The 25583-nt window shown below is 39.5% G+C and overlaps 2 protein-coding genes across 5 annotated transcripts; one reads left to right on the top strand and one right to left on the bottom strand.

The window, feature by feature from the left end:
* Positions 1 to 53: 53 nt before the first annotated feature.
* On the top strand, positions 54 to 6946 carry snapc3 (small nuclear RNA activating complex, polypeptide 3). The gene is made up of 9 exons (XM_030738200.1): positions 54 to 289; positions 769 to 852; positions 960 to 1041; positions 1232 to 1336; positions 1445 to 1594; positions 1786 to 1868; positions 4350 to 4508; positions 6054 to 6161; positions 6266 to 6946. Exons 1-9 carry the CDS (start codon positions 57 to 59, stop codon positions 6411 to 6413), a joined length of 1152 nt encoding a protein of 383 aa, XP_030594060.1. The 5' UTR covers positions 54 to 56; the 3' UTR covers positions 6414 to 6946.
* Positions 6947 to 7347: 401 nt separating this feature from the next.
* On the bottom strand, positions 7348 to 22041 carry psip1a (PC4 and SFRS1 interacting protein 1a). 4 transcript variants are annotated; one of them, XM_030740748.1, is made up of 17 exons: positions 21905 to 22041; positions 21462 to 21559; positions 21259 to 21335; positions 20727 to 20865; positions 19430 to 19519; positions 19015 to 19113; positions 17806 to 17865; positions 17638 to 17698; positions 17315 to 17408; positions 16929 to 17109; positions 16726 to 16805; positions 16397 to 16452; positions 16116 to 16186; positions 13467 to 13568; positions 13171 to 13372; positions 10977 to 11073; positions 7348 to 8246 (listed from the first exon to the last, which is right to left on the bottom strand). In XM_030740748.1, exons 2-17 carry the CDS (start codon positions 21531 to 21533, stop codon positions 8216 to 8218), a joined length of 1512 nt encoding a protein of 503 aa, XP_030596608.1. In that variant the 5' UTR covers positions 21534 to 21559; positions 21905 to 22041; the 3' UTR covers positions 7348 to 8215. The 4 variants fall into 4 exon arrangements, with proteins under 4 accessions (XP_030596608.1, XP_030596617.1, XP_030596634.1 ...); XM_030740757.1 differs by lacking the exon at positions 21905 to 22041 and adding an exon at positions 21745 to 21872; XM_030740764.1 differs by lacking the exon at positions 7348 to 8246 and adding an exon at positions 8273 to 8812.
* Positions 22042 to 25583: the final 3542 nt, after the last annotated feature.

Below are 25583 nucleotides of genomic sequence, written 5' to 3'. Positions count from 1 at the left end.
TAGCACTGAAACTACATTTCCCATGATTCTCAGCGCACTGTTGCATTCTAGGAAATATGGCGGCGTCCATGGAGGCGAGAGATCCAAACACCAACATCCCGGAGTACGAATATCTCGATGTTAATACAAAACCGTTTCATGTCGGTTCTTTTAGAAAGGAATGGCTGAGCAGACTGAAGCCAAACGAGTACTCGTACGAGGAGGGGGACGAGGACGAGTTTAATGCTAACTTTGCTAAAGAGATGGGGGTCGGCGCGGAGACTATGGCTGAACTCAAGGCTGTTTGCAGGTTAGTCACAGAGCAACGTTACACCAACGTTTAGACCGGGCCCGTGGTCCAGAAATGTTACTTCTTAAGTCAAATTACACAAGGTCTAATAGCCATGCATGTTTGAACGTCAGACAGATCCGAATCCAGTCTGTCTCAAAACAGATGACCGTAAACACACTAACGCAGAGGAGCTATGTAACATTAGTTTCTACAACACTTTCAAAATAATACGTACGAACAACAAAAGTGAAATAAAACAAAACATTAACACAGATATGACTAAATTGTCATTGCAAACACTGGTTTCAGATCAGATACTAGCTCGCCCTTAGTGTGAACTCCAGTATATATCATATATTAGTAAAGGAGGCATTGTTTGTTATGTCAGGCTGTGATTGGAATATTTTCTGCTTTAGCAAATAGTCCATAATATGTTAGAGGCCATTATAAAACAAAAAGTCAAAATCAGTATTCTTTTTTTATTCTTTCCTTTTAAGCGTTGATTCGCTTCGTTGTCATCCTGAAGATCAGCAGCCCGACACGGAACTTGTACCTCCAGACGCAACATTAAGAACACTAGTGTATGACCTTTATTCACTTAATACAAATTACGAATCTGTCAAATATTCATCTGTGGCATGATGCAATTTTAAATGCTTTTTTTTTTTTTTTTTACTTTTTTTAACAGGCAAAGGAAGAAGAGACAAGATCACAGAGCTTCTCTTAAAAAAGTGAAAAAGAACAGACATGATCTCTATGCTGATGAACTGGTGGGTGAATTGGTGTGATTAGTTTTGTAATGAGATGTGATAATTAACCCTTTCATTTACTGTTACTAGATAGCATTTATTATCCATGAGGGGGGTATCACAGGATAACAGTGGTGGCGTCAGACATTTCTAGTTCAACCTTTCATCTTGTATCGAAATGTTAGGCTCAGTTCTCTCTCTTATTTTTCAGGAGCGTTTAACAGTTGGCAGAAAACCAGAAACGATGACTGCCATGGTCCCTGAAGGAGAGGTCATTCTAACCATCAATGTCTACTACCCAGCTGTTTTCGAGAAAGTGAGGATTAATCTTTTCTTTTTCTCAAAACTGTAAAAAAAAAAAGAAAGAAGTCACAGTCCTGCACATTGTTCTTGAATATTATCTTCTATGGTCCATTTCCTGCAGTTTAACTACATCAGACCCCACATGACACTGCTGATGATGGGCTCCCACAGCTTGGCAGAGCTCAGGGATGCCATTTGCTGTGTCGGCGACTTGCAAGTGTGCGGAGAGTTCAGCAACGCCCCCGACGTGGTGCCAGAATTCATCAGCAAGGTAGCCACACGTCAGAAGCACTCTTTGGGACATGAACAGAATTATATTGCTGCGCTCTGTATCTAAACGTCCCTGTTTCTGTACATTTAGTGTGACTAGACTCTCACATGTGTGTATATGTAAGAAATGTACCTGCTGTGTGACCAACTCGCATAACCTAGAGAAATTCTTTTTGATGTGCTCGGTTTCAGGATCATTACAAGTCAGCTTTCTTCTTCTTTGAAGGCGTTTTCTATAATGACATGCGATTTCCTGAGTGCCAGGACATCAGTGCGTAAGTACCTTCTGTATGGGAAGCTTTAAAGTGTAACCCTGGGCATATGATTTTGGCTGGGAGCTTTGTTTACTGCAGCTGCAGAAGGCAGCGGGCCTAAAGCTGATATTAGAAGCAGGCTTTTAATTCTTTGACCAAAGGAAGTTGTCAAGTTAATGTAAACAAGGCTTGCACTGATGCATTCATGTGTTCATATTGCTTATTTTTCATTTTTGCTACTGTCTTGGGTTTGAATATACCATAGCCAGCAATGAGTCACTCACTAGGCAGTTTGATGAGATCACTCAGTATATTGTTTATTACAAACTCCTCTTGTTTATCAGAGTAGAGCATCTTTTCATGTCACCCTGCACAGTGTTAGCTGTCCACTGCACTCACTGTGTCTCGTCTGTTTGAAAATAAAATGCAGCATGAGCAAATGAACTGTAAACATAATAAGACAGGCACAGGAAAATATATCATAACACAACGTGCTTAAAATTCACAAGTTTAGCGAGTGAAAACACAAGCTTAACTTGACCCTTTCACATTAAAAGTCCTAGCTTTTCAGTGGCTGCAAACACTTAATTTTTTTAACAAGGCTTTTATTTCAAAACACTTGCAGGAATATGCACCAGTCACTAGATTGAATAGTTTTTTCCATCTATTTTCTTATCCACTTATCCAAATCAGGCTGTCATAGGGTGAGAGGCTGGGTACACCCTGGACAGGTTGCTGTGGAAAGGGGTGGTAAAATGAAACCGCTTCATTCGTACGACCCGCTCTACCCCCTGAGCCACAGCTGCCCCTTTTCAGGCTAATCTCTGCTTTGTGTGTTTTTATGAGATTGATGACAGAAGATACCAGCTTTGTCCTTTGAATTACAATTCCCTGTAAATGATCTCATCAGTGTGACCTCAGGCCATAAAGGAATGTTAAAAATCATCTAAATGTTGTTGTTTTGTGAGACAGCTAAACCTGGATTTCTGTTAAACAGTTGTTGTGGAATAAAATAAAAGTTAGCTTCAGGCAGGATTTTTATAAATACCAGGTCTAAAATCCTATTTAATGATTTGTTAAATAACCTGAAACTCTCAAATAATCCTTGTGTTGTCAGTGCAGCTTATGAAAGTAGCTAAAAATGGCAGCATGAACACTGCAAACTGTTCACACTGATTAAAATAGACGGGTAAAGAGGAAAGATTTGTAGCAGATTTGATATTTTAGTGTCTTTATTCATTGAATTACAATTCCCTGGAGTTCCCTGGAGTCATAAATCCCGTTGAAGTGATAAATGAGGATGTGATCTCCAGAAATATTTGACTTCCTTTAAAGTGCATTAGAGACTGTTATGTAGCGTTCCTCCCATGAACCTTGTTGAAGAGCTGAAGCTACTACAGACTGCAGATTTACTTCTGTTTAAAGTCACACCTGTACACACTAAGCCACTTTACTGCATTGCCACTACACTTTACACGGTTATATTGAACTTTTATGTCAGAGTCAATCATGTCATTTCATCAAGTTTAAAAAAACTAAAACAAAAACTATCAGGTCCCTGTGATCATTAAAATTACTGTTAGCTGCTCCCTTATTCACAGGGGTTTGCCACAGTGGGTGGCTCCACATGTTTGATTTGATTTGACAGACACAAAAGGATTTGTGTCTCCTCCCGGGAGTGAACCAGTATAATTTTTATATCTACTCTACAGATACGGACTCTCAGGAGTGCAGCTCAAGTTAACATAGAATGAAGGATTCTTGAGGTCCCTAAAATATTTGAATGCCAACTCACTGACAGCAGATTTGGAGGCCTGTAGAAACTGATATTTTGTTTCCAGGTTTTCATAGAAGGTGTATAATATTCTCTGAATATATTCTCCAAATCAGGTGAAAAAACAAAAAAAAAATCATGATGGTGTTTTATCTCATTTTCCTAATATGAGCATTCCTGAAAGTACATATTCATAGAGCCATAGTACCTATAGGACCTACCTCAAGTAGTTTTCTAGATAATGGGAAAAAATAATGCTCAAAAAACATCCCCCCAAATACTTTGTTTGAGAAAACTGATGACAGAAGGATATATGAAATATTGCATAATTTTCATTCAGAAGTGTATCTTTCCCCTGGAATATTTTCAGGCTAATCTGTGATGTTAGGTGGAGAGGCATTTGATAAACTGACCTGGAATAACTCATCATGTGATATTTGCTGTGCTGTTTTTAATACCTTTAATAAGCCATTTTAAATTCTTTTTCTTTGCTTTGTTGATTTTGAAATATTGAAATAGCTTTTTTTTATATATATAATTTCACCTTAAGGTATTTGTTTTGTTGTGTTTTATTTTAAGCTACAAACCATTCTATGTATATAAGCAATTTGTTACACATTTGTTATATTTAACTTATTTTTTAACTGCAATAAGAAGGGAATTTACCAACTTTGGGATGAATAAAGGATATCTGATCTGGTCTGCTGTCCTGGTGCTTTATCATACAGGACTACAATTGAATGGGCTCAGTCCCGTAACTTCCCATCCTACAGCCAGGCCAAGATGGAGGACACACTATTGGTGGATCTGAAAGTGAAAGTGGGATTCCCGTACCTTTACTGTCATCAGGGAGACTGTGAACATCTGGTCATCATCACAGATGTCAGGTTAGTGCATCTGCTCCTCCCCTCACCAACAGTTAAACCGCAGCTGTTTTTAATGAATGTTGTTTTAATGAAACTAGATTCCCTGAAGGTTAAATTAAAATTAAATAAAAATACATTTTAATTTAACTGACAAGCTGGTCAGACTGCCCCTCAGGCCAGGGATAACAGGAACTTTAGCATAATAAGCATGTAACTTTAGCCAACTTTAAAATATCAACTGTGCTTAGGCCTGTCAGGGGGAAACAGGAGACTGCGATACTTTTATTGAACCCACTGAATTAAAGCTGAAAGTCTGCACTTCAATCACATCTTGATTGTTGGATTGTTGTACAGAGGCAGACAGAGAGGCAGAGGACCATAGACCCCTAGAGCCAGTTTAGAATAACCAGGTAACCTAACATCCGTGTCTTTGGACTGAGCCCAGGACCTTGCTGCTGTGAGGTAACAGTACTAACCAGTGCTAACCTCTTTTGACCCACTTTTAATTGATTGCAAGATTTAGATGAAATGCAGCAGTTAATAAAATCAACAAATAGACTGAAGCAAAAATAAATTTAATGTCCAAAACTATTGAAAATTGCTTTTTTTGCATAAAATTGTCTTAAATTCCTAAACAGATAATACTTCTGTTGAACCCGCTGACTTAAAGTTGAAAGTCTGCTCTTCGGTCACACGTTGATTGTTTGATTTTAAAATCCACTGTGATGGTGCACAGAGGCAGAAATACAAAGACTGCATCGTTGTCCACATACTTATGGACCTAACTGGAGTTGCGACCACTGTGTGATCCCCTGACACATCTAAACATGATGAGGATGACATCTGACTGGTTTATTTAGAGCTAATTAGTTAGCACAATACACACCTTAGTGCACTCCATGTTTACAGCTTCAACCAGGACCTATTCTTTACTTGTTTTAATGGGTGCATGTTCATCACAACAGTGTCATTTTTATTTCTTTTTATTGCTGCTGTGCCAACGTGAAACACACACACACTTAATAAACCGGCCTTTTCTATTACAACATTGATGTGATTTGACCAGCGAACAATGTTAACCCGAACAGTTCAGTTCCTCCTGTGATGCGTGGTTTAAAGTTCTTGTTCTCAGATTGATGCTGCTGAGCCATACCTATGCAGCAAAATAGGGTTATTTTAACTTAGCTCAGCTACTCATGAATCAGACATGAATAAGAAATGCACATGCTTGTCTGGTTTGAGCTGACATCAAATGCTGTGCTTGATGAACCTTAAACTAATAAACTTATTACTATTATATTACAAGAGTTGAATTTGAAAGCTGTGACAAGATGCAGCTGATTGTCCAATCTGACAATGGGATGCATTGTCAGACAGGATTTAACATCTCTCACAAGACTAATGGATGTGTAGTTGTTTGTGCGGCTCTGCGTCGCTGGCGTAAGCAGGGTGACCGCACATGAAAGCAGCTCCTGATCTCACGAATGTGAGACAAATCTGTGTGCTTACCCCTAACCCTAACCCTCTGAGAATGTCATCTTCTTCCTCGCTCTTTACCCATTACAGACTGGTCCACAAGAACGACTGTCTGGATAAGAAGCTGTACCCGCTGCTCACGCATAAGCACAGAATCATCACCCAGAGGTGTTCTGTTTGCCATGTCTTCATTGGCAGGTAAGGAAACTTCAGGAGCTGCTTAAACAGTGGAAGCTTGTATTTGTTTTTGTTTTGTTTTTTTTAAAGGCTGATCACTCATCTCCCATCTCATATCTTTCTAGATGGTACACCACCAGTGATCAGTTTGCTCCAAGTGACCCGTGTCTGTTTTGTGACAAATGCTTCCGGATGCTGCACTATGACACTCAAGGCAACAAACTGGGAGACTTCTTGGCCTATCCCTATGTGGACCGGGGTGCCTTTAATTAATGATTCTCATGATTTATTGCTGTATAATACAGTTAAATTATTTATATTTCGGAAGGAAATGTTTTGATACTTGGAAAAGTACATCAAAACTTTGTTTTGAGTTTCCTCTTTGAATTAAGCAGTAACATTTACTGAACGACTGATGTAACAGTTCAGTTAACAGCAGCACGGTCAGTTTAATGTTAAGCACCTTATACATATTTTTCTGTAAAGTCACTTTTTTTTTTTTTTTAAATACACAAGAAAAGCTTTTTGTCTGAGTTCATTAAAAGTATCTGAATAGTTAACCTGCTTTGTGGTTTGATCTGGTCTGACACTGGTCTAAGCCCTGATTGGTGGACATTTATACAGCTTATTTAACTTCTTTTCACCTAGTTCAAATCAATGAGGGCCGCACGTCTTATAGAGTGATGAATCCAAATTTGAACGTTTTGGTTTAAATCAGCATGTATGAAGTCAGAAGAGAGGAACAACAGTGAGTGTCTACAGCCATTTGTAAAACACAGTGGAGGCTCTGTCATGGTTTGGGGCTGCATTTCAGCTGGTGGTGTTGGAGACATTGATGGAATTATAAATGCAAAAAAAAAAAAAAAATACCATCAGATGTTGATCCAACATGCGAAAGCATCCGATTGGCAGCAGATTCATTTTTCATTGTTGAGGCTGTGTTGAATAAAGGTGGTCATACCAAACATTGGCTTTTAAGTTTGTTAGCATTGTACAAACTCTTGTTTTGCCTTATATACTGCATCTCTGTATGTTTGCAGTGCAATTATTTCCCATTTTCCCACAATATTAAGAAATGAGGGTGGATCAAGACTTTTGCACAGTACTACACATTATAGAAGTCTATGCATTTCAAGAAACTGACCACTTGGTCAAATACAAGTAATAAATCCATTGGTTTACTCAGATACCTTCAGAATGAAGCCAGTTAAGTGCACGTTCAACACATTTATTTTTTATGGCAACAACAAACAGCAGCATGACCTACAATAACCGCTACGGTTAAACAGGCAAAGAAGAATCAAAGAACAATCCAGATGACAGAAAGTGGACTAATCTTTGTTTGATATCATCACAAAGTATATGTGCTATCAATATGAGCTTTAAAGACAAAAATTGTACTACAGCTACCACTTTATTATTAGATGCTGAAACAGGTTGACAGACAGGCACAAAAATACTCTTATTTACATCTGTGTTAAAAAAACAAAAACATAAAACAGGCACCGAACATGGCTGGAAATAAAAGAATATTCTTTGTAAGAAACTTTGGCAAACTCCACAGTTAGGTGTTTATGCATCTGAAGTCGACATTTATGAAACATGCTGTTAACACAACTATTGCTATTAGACATATTGAAGGTGCTTCTAACTACAGATATCGTCTGTACTTCACATAATCTGTGAGGCCGAGATCAGTCTGTTGATTCGGTAAATGTTTGAACAATCAAAACCATATCCACCAGCTGAAAAATGGGACCAAATGGTTCCTGCACTCTCATGCTCATTACTGTTTGACAAGTTCAATGTTGCAGATTTACAAGTTGTGTCATTACTAATATTCAACAGATGCGTCTAAGCATAAGGTGTCTAGAAGTTAAAGGTTACAGAAAGTATAAAAAAATAGAATATGCCATCAGTCATGATCCTGGGGGTGAGCTGATGAAAACTATCAGCAGCAATGCAGACAAAAACTATCAAACTGGAAACCAGTGGTCATCAGTCATGAACTGGACAGGAGAGCAGTCCAGTTTAAGTACAGCAGCAAATCTTTTTTCTTTCGGCCTGCGGGACACTCAAGTGGACTCCTCTTGAGTTTTAGGGGCACTACAGTCAAAAAACAAATGCACAGGGTTAAAAGTTAACATTTTATGTTTCCTTATTTTCAGTAAAACCCATTAAATGACCGAAAAACAACAGGTAATTAATTGATCTTTCCAATATTTATGGCTCATGTAGCCCTAGTGTGCTCTGCCCCATAGACCTCCACTTGGGTCTAAAAATGCACTGTTCAAAAATATTAAGGAAATACTTAAAATCACACATCAGATTTTGATGAATTAAATATTCAAGTTATAATCTTTACTGTTGTACACGGTGGATTTTGTTGAGAACAAAATGATCTAACTATGATCAGTGGAAACAAAAATCATGAACCCTTCTGAGGGCTGGATTCAAAATCATACCAAAAGTCCAAGTTAAAAAATTAAATCACAGCCGTTTGGCCCGCATGTGCCTGTATGTACTTCCAACATCGTCTGGGCACGCTCCCAACAAGACAGTGGATGGTTCTCCGGGGGATCGCCTCCCAGACCTGAATCAGCTCCTGGACAGTAATGGCACTGTTTGGCAATGTTGCATGACATTCCAGTGGTTCTCAACTGGACTCGTGTCTGGAGTGAGAACACGAGAGGCAGTCAAATGGGGTCAATGCCTTCATCATCCAGGGACTACCTGCACACTGTGGCCACATGAGGCTTTGCATTGTCCTGGACTGCACCAGTGTAAAGGTCTGAAAATGGGTCAGATTTCATCCCTGTGCCTAACACCAGTCAGGATACTGCTGACCAACATGGAGGTCTAACCTTCCAAGGACATGCCTTCCCAGACAATCACTGACCTACTGTCAAACCAGTCATACTGGATGATGTTGCAGGTAGCGTAATGTTCATCATGTCATCTTTAGATTCTTTCACATCTGTCTCACGAGCTCAGTGTGAACCTGCTCTCATCTTTGAGCCAACCAAGCTGCAAGGTGCTGGGGCTGTGGGCACAGGTCCCACTAAAGTATGTCAGGTCCTCAATTAGACACATCGTGGATTCTAGCACACATATGCACACAAGTAGCCCATTGGAGGTCATTTTTTTCAGGCTCTGGCAATGCTCCTCTTGTTCTTCCTTGCACAAAGAAGCAGAAACCAGTACTGATGCTGGGCTCGTGCCCTTCTACGGTATGCTGGCATCTCCTCCACAGTCCTGAGACTGTGCTGAGACACAGCAAATTGTGCAACCTGAATGGGCTGTAGGTACCATATCATGCTACCAGCAGTGACAAGGACACTAACAAAAAGCAAATCTAGAGAAAACCCAGTGAATATAGAGAGAGCAAAACCATACCCTTTTTTTGGAGGGTTTATTGCATTTGTGTCATACTGTGATGATCAAGGGTTTGCTTAAGTTTCTGAGCAGTGTATTTGACAGATTTGAATTACAATGTTATACTTTACTGATATCCATCCATCCATCCAAGTCCCTTTGAAAATCAAATATCTGTCAGATATTCCCTAATAAATGCCTCTTTTTAAAAGTAAACTATAAACTCTAATGTGTTTTCAAATACCGAAGTGCATGAGCAGGAATCAGCAGCTAAGGGACTTAATTCTGTCATGGAAATAAGAAAATTTCATTTAACAGTATTCTACAAGATTTCCTTAATTTATTTTCTGACTTGGTTGACTCTCACAGAGGAGGTGAGAGTGGGCAGATAACACACTGCACCTGCAAAGATGATCATATTATATTTTGAACCACAGAGAAAAATCTATAATTTAACTACTGATGAATATTCTTTTAAAGGATCTGTTCCTGAAACATGCACACCACTGCCCTGAAAACTATATACCGTATTTTCAGGACTATAAGTCACACTTTTTTTCATAGTTTGGCCAGGGGTGCGACTTACACTCCGGAGCGACTTATATTTGAAATTATTAACACATTAACCAAAATACTCCAGCCACTTGACATCTCTGTGAACTGGAGCGTTAAGGCAGTCCTGCGTAACCTGTGGGCGCAGTGGATGATGGATGGAGAGCACAGCTTCACGGCAACTGGGAGAATGCGCCACCCAACTTTCCTGGAAGTCATTGGATGGATCAACAAAACATGGGCTTCAGTGACAACCGAAACCATCCTGTCAGGATTCAGAAAGGCCGGAATAATTGGAACTGCAACTGACGACGACGAGTCTGACGAAAGCGACACAGAAGAGGAAGCGGCGCTTCGTCTACGGAGTGTGCGGAGTTGTTTAGAAGTGACACCGAGGATGAAGAATTCAATGGACTGATGGTTTGGTGAACTTGTTAGCATGTTCTTTATGCTATGGTTATCTGAATAACTGTAAATGTTATGTTAACATACCAGACTCGTACTCAGTTCGTTGTCTATGCGTCATGTAGCTGAATGTGTTATGTTAGCATAATGTAGGCGTAACCCTATTCGTCCTGTTCTTTAATCCATTATTATTTTAAATTGACTTTCAAGATGAAACGTCTGCTCTGGGCCTCGGATTCTATCAAATGACCCCCCCCCCCCAAAAAATGTGACTTATAGTCCAGTGCGACTTATATATGTTTTTTTCTTCTTTATTATGCATTTTTTGGCTGGTGCGACTTATACTACGGAGCAACTTATAGTCCGAAAAATACAGTATACATTATGTGTATGCATTATGTAAGCAGCACTAATGCATTAAACTGATTTACACTGACACAGTTTGTACTGAGGGCGTTATGGGTGTGAGGGCATCACAATCATGCACTGTGTTTTCTAAACTACCTGTGATTCTCTCCTGCTGAAGTGTCTTCGGGAAGCTTCTCTCTCTCCGTCTCCTGCTTCTTCTCTTCGGGGCTGACATCGCCATTTGTCACTTTGTCTTTTGGCAGAGACACACAGGCTGAGTCAAACACAATCATCACTACACAACCTGAGCCATGACAGCTAGGAGAGCTCACAGGAGCATGTGATGGCACATGACCGGTCCGGACCTTGCAAATATAAATATGATTTTCTATCTATTTGGCATGCTTTGCACTTTAAAAGAAGAAGGCCTTTCATAAAGACAGATTTTGATAGTAGTACTGCATTTTCAAGCAAGGATGTGGTAATTACAATCAGTATTTCTGCAAACCACATTGATCCTGTGACATCCTCTGGGAAGGGGAGAAAAAACCTGATAGCAGAGCATCAATGTCTCTGTTCACTGGTTGCTATTTTTAAGTGTGTTTGTAATTCATAATGAATTTACAATAATCAGCAGAGAGTCCTTAATGCAACTTTATCCCCTCACCTCACCCTCTGACTTAATTTTTTTTTTGCCATGTGGTTAATAACAATGTCATCAAAATAACTTATAGATGTCTAACTTACATCTGCACTGTAATTACCCTCATCACTAGGGGCTGGGGCTCAGAGAGGGCCCGGGATCTAGAGCAGCAGCATCAGAAAAAGAACCATTAAAATACTGCAGGCACTTTGATAAAAATACTGCCTGAGTCGTGGCCTCTTTGGCTCAAAATGTTAAGCTGAAACAAGAAGCTCCACTCAACTACAAAGAGAGAACCTTAAATAATCAATACCTCAAGCAGATTTTCTAATATGATGTGAGGGCGCATAAAATAGGACAGATGACACAAGTGCCAAGGGCCACATATAAAGCATTCCAGTAGAAGGAGTTGCTGGTGTCAGAATTCTTAGTATTATATTTTAACTGAATCAACCCTTTAAGATTAAGATCAAAACCTGATAAAGATCAAAGTTATTCACAAAACATCTCAGCCCTTATGAAAGATCTTAAATGAACTGTTAGGAGAGGGAAGGACGACAAAGAGAAATAAAGGTTTCTTAAGCAGAAGGTAAGAGACGGTGAAATGCTACAGGTTCGATCAAGCAGTGATATTGTTTGTGGTCTATCTTAATAAAGTGTTGCGCACATCTCCCACCCAACACAATGATGCTAAAATGAGAGCAGTAAAAGCAATCGCACAAAAAAATGACTGCACTTTCCCAAATACTGATGAAGCTGATGGATGTTTAGCTACTTCCCCACATAACAAAATTAAGTACTAAAATTACCAGCATGGTAAGCAAAAATGAACAGGTTTTTGAAACACTTCAAATGTATCCAGCTGCTTCTGTGTTCTTTAATATTAACACTGCTGGGTCGGAGCTATTGGAAACCATTTATCATCCCACCTGCAGCATGTTTTACAGGTGATGCAGTGGGCTTTGGTCACAAGTTGTTCCAAGGTTTTTCCCCCATCCTCCAAGTGCAGGTTGATCTTGGCTTACTCTGTCCAAAGAATGCGTTTCTAAAATCTGGTCTGGCTTTTTTTTTTTTTTGCACAAAGTATAATCTGGTCTTTCTATTGTTGAGACTGATCACTGGTTGGAACCATCTGAACTTTCAGTTTTCTCTCACAAAGATGTCTCTTTATGGCAGACTTAGCTCGATGTTGGCTGGATGACCCAAAAAAATACCAAAACTATTGACCTGAAAACTCATGATGTTCCCGTTATATGTGATGGATTTGTTATGTTTCTGCAGTCTTTTACTTTTTACCACATGCTGTTTAGTCACACAAACAACTTTTAAATAAAAATGTGAAAAACTAATCAAGAAAAAAACAAAACAAAAAACCCCAAAACCTCTACACGAAACAGAACTAGAGAGAATTTCTCAAAAGAGGGAACTGTATCTAAAAATGAATGCAATCCAATGTTTATGCAGTCCCTCCAATTAAAGCTGAAAGTCTACTATTTCAAGCCCATATTAATCATATAACTGCAACTTTAATTTCTTTAAAGCTAAAAAGCTTTTAAAGAAATGTTGGAAGTGTCTAAAAATATACAGAAATAACTGCATAATGACCATCTGCATGCAAAACAGCTACTGCAAAACTGGGCTTGCATTTTCAAACAATACAAACAAACAGTCAGCTTAAAGAGAGCATGAAGGGAGCATGACCTGTACCTGAGTTATTTTCTTTGGCTTGTTCAACTCTCTTCAGTGCTCCTTTCTTTGCTTCTTCATGCTGTCGTTGTTCAGCTAAAGACTTGTTGAGCACCTGGCTGAGCACACAGTCACCCTCTCCAACCAGAAACATGGTCTTAAACTTGTTGTACAGCATGGTGGCCTTGTCCATGATATCCTGGCTGGCTTTGAATCTGCGAATCTAGAACATGAATAAAGAAAAAAGGGGATTACCATTCAACGAGTGACTTGGATGCTGATGCGGGACCCAAAATGAGATTGCTTCATGTTATTACCTTTTTGAGTGTTGCGATAAGTTCGCTGTGTTTCTGTAGGTGCTGGGTTGTGACCTGAAGGGCGCCAATCTCATCTAATGCATCCAAGCACTTCTTCACATCCTAGTGAGTTAAAGGCAAGGAGGGCCAAGGATAAAGGTGGCATGGAAAGAAGAAGAAGAAAAAAAGAGCAAAATATAAATTAAAAAGGACAGCAGAAAAAAAAAACAAAAACTTGAGTATGTTTTCTGCATTACATATTGGTTCATTATTGAGCATTAAGAGCAAACAGACTTGTGTTTAATCAAATGAGTGTACCAGAAAGGAGTAAACCTGCCATTACAGTTTCGACAGCCCAATTAAAACTGAGCCAAAATAAAATAAAACTTAGCTCATGTGCAGACGTGAGCCCCAAATGACTGAATAATGAGTGCATTAACAACAAGGATGGATTAACAGGGTAATTCACCTTAAGATACCCACATTTTTGTCAATAAAAGCACAATATTATGACAATATTAAGCATTTTGGTATACTTTAAATACTCCAATAAAACCATGACGAGAAAAGTATGTGACTATGGTAAAATACATTGCCTAAAAAAGAAATTAAAGGAACACTTTTTTTTTTTTTTAAATCAGAGTATAGAATCAAGTCACTTAAACTTCTGGGATGTTGATCTGGCCACTTAAGTAGCAGAGGGAGTTGTTAATCATTTCAGTTGCTTTGGTGTTAATGAAATTAACAACAGGTGCGCTGGAGGGGCAACAATGAGACAACCCCCCAAACAGGAATGGTTTTACAGGTGGAGGACACTGACATTTTTCCCCTCCTCATCTTTTCTGACTGTTTTTTCACTAGTTTTGCATTTGGCTAGGGTCAGAGTCACTACTGGTACCATGAGGCGATAGCTGGACCCTACTGAGGTTGCACAGGTAGTTCAACTCCTCCAGGATGGTACATCAAAACATGCCATTGCCAGGCGGTTTGCTGTGTCTCCCAGCACAGTCTCAAGAGCACGGAGATTCCAGGAGACAGTCACTCTAGGAGAGCTGGACAGGACCATAGAAGGTCCTTAAGCCATCAGCAGGACCTGTATCTGCTCTTTTGTGCAAGGAGGAACAGGATGAGCACTGCCAGAGCCCTACAAAATAACCTCCAGCAGCCACTGATGTGAATGTCTCTGACCAAACAATCAGAAACAGATTTCATGAAGGTGGCCTGAGGGCCCGACATCCTCTAGTGGACCCTGTGCTCACTGCCCAGCATTGTGGAGCCTGACTGGCATTTGCTATAGAATACCAGAATTGGCAGGTCCACCACTGGTGTCCTGTGCTTTTCACAGAGGAGAGCAGGTTCACCCTGAGCACATGTGACAGATGTGAAAGATTCTGGAGAAGCTGTGAAGAAACTATAACTGTAAATGATCTTTAAAAGGTCAGACATGTTTAAGCAGTATTTTCACATATATTCATTTTACAAATATGTAATGTTTAATCCATGGTTTAACCTGAGAAAGAGGGCTCAGCAGTAACGTCAGATTTCTGACACAGTGTGCCTCAAGCAGAGAAAATATGAATGTTGCCTATGTTACTAAGTACCTGGTTGACAGTAACACAAGGTTTTTCGATGTTTATTTTCATGTAATAGGTTACATGGAATCATGTTATTTAACAGACAGTTTGTGTGTACAAATAAGTTGACCTATTATAGCGAATTGGGTGTGCTGAAGTTTTGTCATAAATGTATTTTTATTTTCCGGTGACAAAGCCTAATTTTTATATGTCATATAGTAGTTGAGATATGAAAGGAGGCACGCTTAAAAGCTCAAATTTAATGTTGTGCAGATTAGGGTGGTAATATTTTGTTTTGTTTGTCCCTAGCTCCTTAAGAGAGGTGTGTTCACTGAAAAGTTTCAATGAACTACGTCTTCAATAAAGTTTCTGTGAACCATCAGTTTAAGAGACCCATCATTCAGCTAGGGATGCTACAGTAACATTGTTCAGCATGACTAGTTTGTTGGTGGGTCAGATGGTCTGGGAAGACACATCCATGGAGGGACGCACAGACCTCTACAGGCTAGGCAACAGCATCCTGACTGCCATCAGGTATCAGGATGATATCCTTGGACCCACTGTCAGACTCTACGCTGGTGCAGTGGGTCCTGGGTTCATCCTGGTGCACGACAAAGGCCCGGCCTCATGTGGCGAGAATATGCAGGCAGTTTTTGTAGGATGAAGGAATTGATACCATTGACTGGCCCCGACACTTGGCTGACCTAAATCCAAGAGAACACCTCGGGGACTTTGTTTTGGTCCATCTGACGCCACCAGGTTGCACCTCAGACTGTCCAAGATCTCAGTGATGCCCTGGTCCAGATCTTGGAGATCCTCCAGGACACCATCCGTCATCTCTTTAGGAGCGTGCCCCAAAGTTGTCATACAAGAATGTCATTTCAGTGTTCCTTTGATTTTTTTTTTTTTTTTTTTTTAGAAGTATTTTTAGATTGAGGTCTAGCTGCTTTCAATTTCACAGCATTTTATGGACATTTTGGATGAAACAATCTCAAACCTTTTGTCTTCATCAGCTCAGTGCAGGAAAATATAAATTCATAAAGTTGTGTGAAGAGGAATATGGACGAGATTAAGATCTGAGTGATGGTGAACTTACAGGGTTGTCGATTTTCAGTGAAATTTTGATTTCACTGTGCAGTCTCTGGAGTTTCAAGTCAGTTGACATTTCTGATTGAAGAAAGAAAACACGATTACTCTTAAACAACTTTAAACAAAACTTTACTGTGTATAAAAAAAAAAAAAAAAATCTATTTGCGCTTACAACGTACTCTTAACTTGTCCCAAAAAATGTTTTAATCAGCTGAAACTGATGGTTAAAGTAAATGACCAACATTGACTTTTGAATGCTTTTTTTTTTTTTTTTTTTTTTTATATTACCTTTTTTTTTGGCTCCTGTCCTCTCTTCGTTTTTCTTCTCGTCATCTCTACCTGGTCTAAAAAACAACAATATGCACACCCTGTTACACCTCTATCCAGGATTAAGAAGCACATGATTACATTTTCATTACCCCCCCCCCCCCCCTGTGCTTTCTAATAAGCTATAAAAATCAACCACATGTTCTCAGACAAAAATCTACCCACTCCTCTTGTGTAACGAGTTATAAACAAACCAAGTGATACTGTGAGAATTTTTATGAGGTATGTACCCTGAACGCTTGGCTATCGGGTCAACTGTTGCTCTGAGCTTCTGATGTATATAAACTTACTCTCTCAATTCATCAGTTTTCCGCCGCCGCACATCTTTGTCCATGTCTGCGTTTTGCGGTTTCTTTATGCCTTTATTTTTCTGAGATTAAGAAAGACCCAAATCAGGTATATGAAAGCATGTTTACTATATCTCTATTAGAAACAATGATGACACAATGGGAGACACTAACTGTATAGACATATTTGGGGAGTGGACACTTACCTCTTCATCATCAGAGCCAGAGGAACTGTCATCCTTGGTCTTCTTCCTCTTAGTTTCGGGCTCCTTCACCTCTGTGTCCTTTCCTTTACCATCTTCCTTCTTCCTCCTCTTCTCCTCCTCTCCACTTTGGGACTTGTCCTCTGTTGCCCTCTTTCGCTTTTTGTCCGACTCGCCAGTCTCCCTAAAACGAAAGAGAAAAATGCATCTGTTGCATCAACGCTGGGCTGGTGTGGTTTTAACGGTCAGTGAAATCACAGTTTCAGGGTCTGCTCTCTCAGGCACAGATCATCCTGAACAAACAGCCCCGGAAAACGCTGTGCACAGAAAATATCAACATCTTGTGTCTATGGATTTTGCACAGTGTCTGTTCATAATCACGTAGTTACATTTCACTGCCAGAGCCTTGCTGCTCCTGCTGCTGAAGCAAAAGCAACTTCTCACTTTTGGGCTTCCTGCCTCTTCGTTTAGGGCCCTCTCCACCTAAATCACATGAATAGAGACAGACACAGAGAGCAAAAAAATTATATGCAGAAGTTATGAAGAAGAGTTGTCCAGTGCCCTACAAAAATGCATCATTAATGGATGCCAGTAAGTTTTATGTATATATCATACTGGCTACATGATGTATTTCCATCTCTTGTCTTTGTGAATCTGACTTATTACCATAGTAACAAATGTTAATAAGCTTCTAACTGGATATACAGTCTACCTGAAGGACTAACAGGACTGGCTGGTGCATCATCTTTGTCATTCTCCTGATCAGCTTCGCTCTGAAATTAAAGAAGAAATACATCATTTAAAAACAAAGAGAACAAATAATAATCTCCTGCTATTGTAGTATTTCTCTGAAACTAAACCATCTGATGTCATTACTAACCTTTTTCTTTCTTCCTCGCTTGGGTTTGGGTACATCTGTTGATTCTTTGTGAGCAGAGTCCTAAAATTTGAGACAATTCAATCATTTTAATCACAAATCACACCAAATTTAAGCTTTCGTCATAATCCCATTAATATAAGAAGAAAAGCTACAGCAATACGAAGAGAACAAACAGTTAAATGTTCTCAGGTGAAGAAAAAAAAAAAAAGCATCAGTCCATCTTTGATTGGGGGATCAGTGGCACCATCTAGTGTACACCTATAATGTGACACCCTATGAATCATTAAATATGTCAGTGTTTTATTCACTACAGATGTGTCCAAGTTCCTTAAAACATACTTTAGAATTTCACTGTTAATTAAACTTCAGACAGAGAGTGTTGTTCACTATTTTGTTTTTTTCCCCCACTATAAGAATTTTCATCTTCCATTGTGAACACCAGCACACACAAAAATGTGACTTTATCAATGAGATTTCTGGGGTACGAAAATTTCAGTATGAATCAGAAAATTTCAGTATGAATCAGTATTTAGTAAAGAAATTTAGTAAAGAAATGGGGGACAACTTGTGAGTCATTAACATCCTGCAGTCATAGTAAAATAATGTATTTTAATTTAATACAGGAGTCCCGACTTACCTTTCTCCAAAGTACACAGAAAGCCATGCAAAATAAAATACCATTAACTAACTGCAAACAGTAGATTTATGCATTACATGGATAGGAAAAAATAAAAAAATGCAAAGCGCTGCAGCATGATGTCAGATTGGTCTCAAAGAGGTGGAAAGAGAACAAGAAATCACCCTTTTTGTATTTTAGTTATAGCCACACGAAGAGCTGGGTCTCAAAGGTGAAGAGGTTAGATCCACAGTCATTTTCACTGGTGCCTTTATGCTTACCTGAACTTATTCTTTTATCAACTGAAAACAAAGAGACTGCGTTCTCACATAATTCGATACGTTTCTAAACCAGTGATTGCCTCAAAAGCATTAAAAACAACAAAACCCACACCAAGCTCTCCAACTGAAACATCCAGCACCAAAAAAAAACTTTGTGGCCACCAACAAGAATTTTGAGTCAAACGGAAAAAAATAAACAAACCCCAAACCGACCAATTAACTAAAACAACTAAGTGTCACATGCTTTCCACATGGAGAAAGAACAGGATGACCTGCACCGCTTTAGAGCATCACAACATGCAAAGTACGTACATCCTGGTTCTGATGACCCTGCTCAGAGATCAGAGACCCTTCCTCCTCCTCCTCCTCATTCTCATTCTCATTCTCCTGCTCAGCCTCACTTCCTGGAACCTGAATGCACCCAAGACACAGCATAGGATGCAACGAGGTGGGGTAAACGAGTCTTGAAAGGGAGAAAAGTTAGCGTATTCGTCTGCTGCACTCACAACTGTTGGCATAAAAATCTCTGGATCAGTTATCAAAGAATAACAATACTCTGTAAAGCTTTGTCTGCAGTCACATGGTATTCATTATAAGGAAGACAGGGGAAGACTTGAGGGCTTGCAAAAAAAAAAAAAAGCTGACAACACAGGGACTAACAAGCAGAATGTGAGTGCAGTGAAATGACATACAGTCTGTTATGGGGGTTCCGAACAGAAAAACTTACTTTGGCTTTCATCAACTTGTCGTCTGCATCCTCTTCTCCTTCTGGACTGCTGTCTGAATCCTTTTCAGCAAAAGACTGAGGGGGAACCGGCTTCAAAAAAAAAAAAAAAAAAAAAAAAAAAAATTGGTTAACTGAGACAACTGGGCAAAAAAACCCTACAAAAACACGGGAACAACAGGGGCTGTGCACATCAAGTAATGTCAGATAATCTGAACGAGGCAGATGGAAATAGCTAAATATGAGACACACCAACCAGTATTTCTATTAGGGGTGGGACTTTAATGCGTTAATTTCGATTAATTAATTACGGGGAAATTAACGAATTAAAAATTTTAACGCATTTTAATCGCACTTTGCACCGGAACGTTTCTCAGTGCACGAGTTCCCGGCATACAGATTATATCGACGCACAATGTCAAAAATTCAGCGGCCGCATCGTTCGAACCCACGTCCTTCGCAGCCCACGAAGACCGCAAAGGCCGGAAGTGAGCGGCTAGCCTTCATATCAGCGTCGCCTGCCGTCACCTCTGCGTAGCTCATGTCGCCTAGCAACCGTGAGTGCGAAGCACAGCTGTGTAAAAGCAGCTGTTAAACGGAGAACGAACTTTTTCTCCTTTTTGTGGTTTAATTTTAAGTCTTTAATTCAAAATAAGCTGTTAAAACAAGCATAACACATTTCAACATCAAGGAATACAGCTGAGAGAATGATTAATTTCCAACTATATTAAGTGAGACATTAATGTTGAATAAAACTATCCAGTTATGATGCTTAACTTTAATTTCAGGAGTTTGCTTATCACAGGAGCACTTCCACCCTTCATTGGTCTGTGTAGTAGACTGGTGGGAAAATAAACAACATTTTGAAGTTTAAGCTTCATTCATCAACCAAACTTAAATTAATATTTATCATGGTAAATATTTAAATGTGATTAAAATGCGATTAATTTCGATTAATTAATTACAAAGCTCCTAATTAATTAGATTAATTTTTTTAATCGTGTCCCACCCCTAATTTCTATATATCAAAAGTTTAAAGCCTTTTAAAAAATATATGTTGAGTTTTAACATCTTTAAAGCTAAACAAATATCACATAACCTATTCCTGTTAACAAACCGTATTTGAGCTTTCAGGCAGCTAAAGACTACTTTTACCCACTTATTTTTGGTAGCAAATACAAGTGGGTGCAGAATAAAAAGTCAGGCAGTTTCTGAAGTATAGTCAATCCAACCTTAAGGTCGATGTCTGTAGGATAAATGCTGGAATTAGGAGAAGAGAGAAAGAAAAAGGCAGACATACCTTGGGTGCGGTAAGCTCTACTTTTGGGTTGTTCTCGATCTCCCACAATCCTTCGTTGAAGCCTTTTCTCTTGTTAGGCTTGGCGTACTTCTCTTTGTTAGGGAGGTATGGAAATATGTCTTTGGGGCCAAGAAATGCACTGTAGGAAAAGGTGTTTGTATGTTTAATACTTTGTAAAAGCACCCAATGTTTAGCAAGCTATGTAGTATAAAGTGGGGTGAGTACACACACTGCTAAAACAGGCAGGTCTCTAAAACCTTTAAAATAATAAACAAAATTTACCTCCTTAACCACTTTAGCCCACTTACTGTCATTCCAATGACTTATAAATACAATGAAAAGGTCACATGGATCATTCTACACTTTTGTCAATCTGTGACATGCGTCATCTACTGCATGGACACCTCTGTAAATATCTACAAGTTCACGCAGTTTAAGGTCTTTGGGTCATTCAGACCAAGTGAAACATGCAGAGCAGGTGCACTGTGAAATGCATCAAACTAAAGGAGCGGACAAGCTGCCTGTTACTAACGTTTCATGGGTGCCAAAGAAGAAAATTGGAAACTTGACGTTGGATGGCTTCACCGCACCATCAGGGACTTCATCGATCTGGCAAAGACAGGCGAAGAAGCGGGTGTTTAATTACAGGTGTAAATACTGTGGTTTATTTACTTGAGTGTTTGCACATAATCTTCCTTATTTGTGTGTCTGCCCATGATTAAGCCCCGCACTTACCCTTGCAGGCCAGTGTGGATAACCCTTCATCTTGGCAAAAATCAGATCACCGGGCTTCCAATCTCGAGCCATGCTGGACGTATTACCAAGCTGGAAAACTGAGTAAAAATTAACTTACATTATTATAACATACCACGCTGTGATGCATCTTTTCATCGATGGGAAACCTTCACTCAAAGCCCCTCCCCCTAACCACAGCCAACATCCTCTGGAGTCCACAGTTCATTCAAATATGACAGTGACGTTTACTGTGATAAAACACCCATGCATTACATACACTTACTGAATGCTCTCAGGATAATCTCGCCGCTGCCTATAAACAAGTGAAAGCCAGTTTCAACACGCACCAGCGATGCAAGCAAAGCGAAACGCGTCGTCAACAAACCGACACGCTAGCGAGCTTTTAGCGGTTAATCCTAAACAAAACAGTTCCTTCCACTGACCTCTGGTGTGTAGAGACGTCAACAAGAAAGCAGGCTATTTGCTGCGGTTCCGTGAATCGTTAATATATCAGAAATGTTACTAAGAAAACAAAGTGCTCCTTTTCCTTTTCCGCACAGTCGGATGCACGTTTTCCGCTCCCGCGCAGGACGTCGATAGACTGTACCAATACCCTGCTGAACGGGGGGAGTCCGTTTTAATTATAAGCCACTATCTGCGCTTTTCTTTGTGTAATGAACCAAACCAAAGCACTTAAGATAACTAAAATTAATAGAAATCTTTGTGATGATTAGTTGGAGTCAAGTGTACCATGCATTTGACAGTTAATAACACTAAAATTTTTTTGGGATGGATGCAGCTAAAGTGGGCGTTAACATCTACGCATGCGCTTTTGCACCACAACTTAAACCGATAAATGTAGTCACGCTCAAAGTTGTAGCTATGGAAACTTACACGGGCCAGACTTAAAACACAAACTGTAAATATTCACAATCATCGGTAATTTTGGTCCAACAGATCACTTACATGTTCGTGAGAAGAGAATCAGAGTGGGAGGTCGGCAGCTGGTCCTGATGCTGCGGCTGCCATTTGTCTCTCACCTAGGGATAATATATTTTAGTCTTATTTTATTCTATCTGCGAGACCAAATGACCTTTCGTTTTCTCGTTTTACTTAAAGAAGAATCCTGTTTGTGTGATGTAGTAATCACTTGGAAATGTGCTCTCTGACGTCCTGACTCAATTTCGCTTGCATTTAGTGACCCCCAGTGGAAAATTCAAGCCTAACACATCGAGTGAAAGCAATCCTGACTATATTAGAAGTACTAGAGCAAAAAATACTTAAATTTGGCTGGTTTTCATTTCATTACATGCCCATTAGAAAGCTTATCACTATGAGTACTATGAGTAATTTAATACTAAAGTGCATCTTACAAACTACTGGAGGAAAGTAGATTCTTTTTTTTTAGTGTCCAGCTCATCTCTTCTACTGACTAAATTTAGACAGGCTGTTATTTTCTCGTTTTCAATCAACCGCAAAACTGTTTATTGATCAATTAGCTCTTTAAATCTCCATATTAATTACCTGAGCTTTGTATGACCAAAAATATAAAACAAATCTCTGAAATGAGTTTTTGGGCTTCACCGTTATCCGAGGGCAATTTAATTAAGAGTGATAAAATGCTGGAGAGCAGCATATTCACCCCTTTGTAAAGTTGGCTACAGCCAATATATATATAACACACACAAATATGATTATATAAATTACTTATTGTTTCAGCTCTTCTCACAAATCAAAACATCTCTTGTTTGATTCTGCATTTAAAAAATAAATAAATAAATATATATATATATATATATATATATATATATATATATATATATATATATATATATATATATACAGTGTATCACAAAAGTGAGTACACCCCTCACATTTCTGCAGATATTTAAGTATAGCTTTTCATGGGACAACACTGACAAAATGACACTTTGACACAATGAAAAGTAGTCTGTGTGCAGCTTATATAACAGTGTAAATGTATTCTTCCCTCAAAATAACTCAATATACAGCCATAAACCAGCAGCAACAAAAGTGAGTACACCCCTAAGAGACTACACCCATAAATGTCCAAACTGAGCACTGCTTGTCATTTCCCCTCCAAAATGTCATGTGACTCGTTAGTGTTACTAGGTCTCAGGTGTGCATAGGGAGCAGGTGTGTTCAATATTTGTAGTACAGCTCTCACACTCTCTCATACTGGTCACTGAAAGTTTCAACATGGCACCTCATGGCAAAGAACTCTCCGTGGATCTTAAAAGACGAATTGTTGCTCTACATGAAGACTGTTATATAAGCTGCACACAGACTACTTTTCATTGTGTCAAAGTGTCATTTTGTGTTGTCCCAGGAAAAGATATACTTAAATATATGCAGACATGTGAGGGGTCTACTCACTTTTGTGATAAACTGTAAATATATATATATATATATATATATATATATATATATATATATATATATATATATGTATGTATGTATGTATGTATGTAGGCTGAAAAGTACTTTAAGGAAAGTTGTCAGACTGAGAAAAATGTCTTTCCATAAGTCATCCACAAAGCTCTGGAGTGCTTTATACTATTATAACACCTCAGACGATGTAGGTAAATGAAGGTGACCTCAACACTTGTGGCCATACAGATACGCAGGTGTACATAAATCTAAGTGTGTGTGCGCGCATGCCTGTGTGTGTTATAAAGACAATAGAAGATGCTGATAGTTGAAGGACAGGTGCACCAGCCACATGGTCCCAGAGAGGGGGCTAAGGGAGAAGAGGAGGCCAGCGTGGGCCAGAGGAGGGTGGATGAGACAAAGGAGAAGAGAGAGGTGGAACCCAGGTCTATGCCCAGGAATAACTCACAGGAGCTACCAGGCCCCCTGCCCAGCCTGTGAGGTGAGAGACCTTGGTGTTGGACCCCAGCCAGCTTAGTGGGGTTCCTGCTTAGACACACAGCTACGGTGGAGGCCGGGGGATGAAGGTATAGAGAGATGACAGTGTGTGTTTATGTGTGTGTGTGTGTGTGTGTGTGTGTGGATGTGTATCCTTCACCCTGGCAGACGAGGTGTTGGCAGAACATCCCATCCCACTCTGTCTCTGAGGGCCACAAAGTCCTGCAATCCTTCCTCACTCATTTGTTAACCTGCCTCTCTTCTTTGCAGCGTCCTCGCACATGCTGAGAGAAGCTACTTTATATATGACCAGTGCCATTCAAAATCACCTCACTACTTTAGTGCCGTCCTCTGGGCTGCCATGACAATGAGACAACCCAGAAAGGAAACAACTGGATTTCACGGGAGCAGTGCAACATTTGGCTCCACGGAGATGCCACAGACAAATGGAGTAGCTTAACTAGCACACAGAGATCCCAAAAGATGAGCATCAGACTCTCAGGTGAGCTCTGATGTTAATATGATAGCTCATGAGCTGAATAAGCATTAGAAACAAGAGTGTACTACTTTATTAGCGTCAGAAAACTCTTAAACTGTGTACAGCGGTGGAAAGAAACTTAGTATATTCACTCAAGTAAAACAGATAAGTACGTTTTTAGGGCACTTTATCTTAGTTTTCCAAAAAGGAAGGAGGTGTTGCATGGCTGCTCCGAGAGGTTCCCTGCAGTGAGCAAGAGAAGAATAGAAAAAACAAAGTCCATAAAATCTTACCTCATTTTGAGTGGAGCAGTCAGAACGATGGAAAAAAAATAGGGCACTGTGTCTTCAAGTGAGATAATATTGTGAATTTATTTTGTTTAGCACGTGGGAGGAAAAACAGACTAATGCATGGCAAAACCTAATGCAAAACCCATAGAAGGCACAATAAAACCACAATCTTGATACATGTCGCAAGAGTGTATGTCTGCAATAAGTGTTTGCATAAAAAAAAAAAAAGCTTTTGCATCTTGTGGATTAAGATTTTAAACATAAAATGTAATTAAAAAGAAATGCAGGCAGTTAATGTAGTAAGGACTTGTGTCTCCATCCCTGCCTCCAGCCTCTCTGTTTCCCTCAGCTTCATGCGTTCCTTCAACTGTTTCTAGACCTGCTGTTTTTCAGGCAGCCACTAGATGCCCTCAGACCTTTCCACCACTTTCTCTCACACTTGCCAACACACCTGTTCTCATGACC

The sequence above is a fragment of the Archocentrus centrarchus genome, chromosome 1, assembly GCF_007364275.1.
Source record: "Archocentrus centrarchus isolate MPI-CPG fArcCen1 chromosome 1, fArcCen1, whole genome shotgun sequence".
NCBI classification, from domain to species: Eukaryota; Metazoa; Chordata; class Actinopteri; order Cichliformes; family Cichlidae; genus Archocentrus; species Archocentrus centrarchus.
This window is presented reverse-complemented; position numbering and strand designations above follow the sequence as displayed.

Coding starts and splice junctions, on each gene's coding strand:
- snapc3 (XM_030738200.1), top strand. CDS start 57: ATGGCGGCGTCCATGGAGGCGAGAGATCCAAACACCAACATCCCGGAG. Junction 853..959: donor GCAACATTAAGAACACTAGT/GTATGACCTTTA, acceptor TTTTTTTAACAG/GCAAAGGAAGAAGAGACAAG. Junction 4,509..6,053: donor GTCATCATCACAGATGTCAG/GTTAGTGCATCT, acceptor TACCCATTACAG/ACTGGTCCACAAGAACGACT.
- psip1a (XM_030740748.1), bottom strand. CDS start 21,533: ATGGCTCGAGATTGGAAGCCCGGTGATCTGATTTTTGCCAAGATGAAG. Junction 19,520..20,726: donor TAGAGCTTACCGCACCCAAG/GTATGTCTGCCT, acceptor TTTTTTTTGAAG/CCGGTTCCCCCTCAGTCTTT. Junction 17,866..19,014: donor AGGGTCATCAGAACCAGGAT/GTACGTACTTTG, acceptor CTCAAATTTTAG/GACTCTGCTCACAAAGAATC.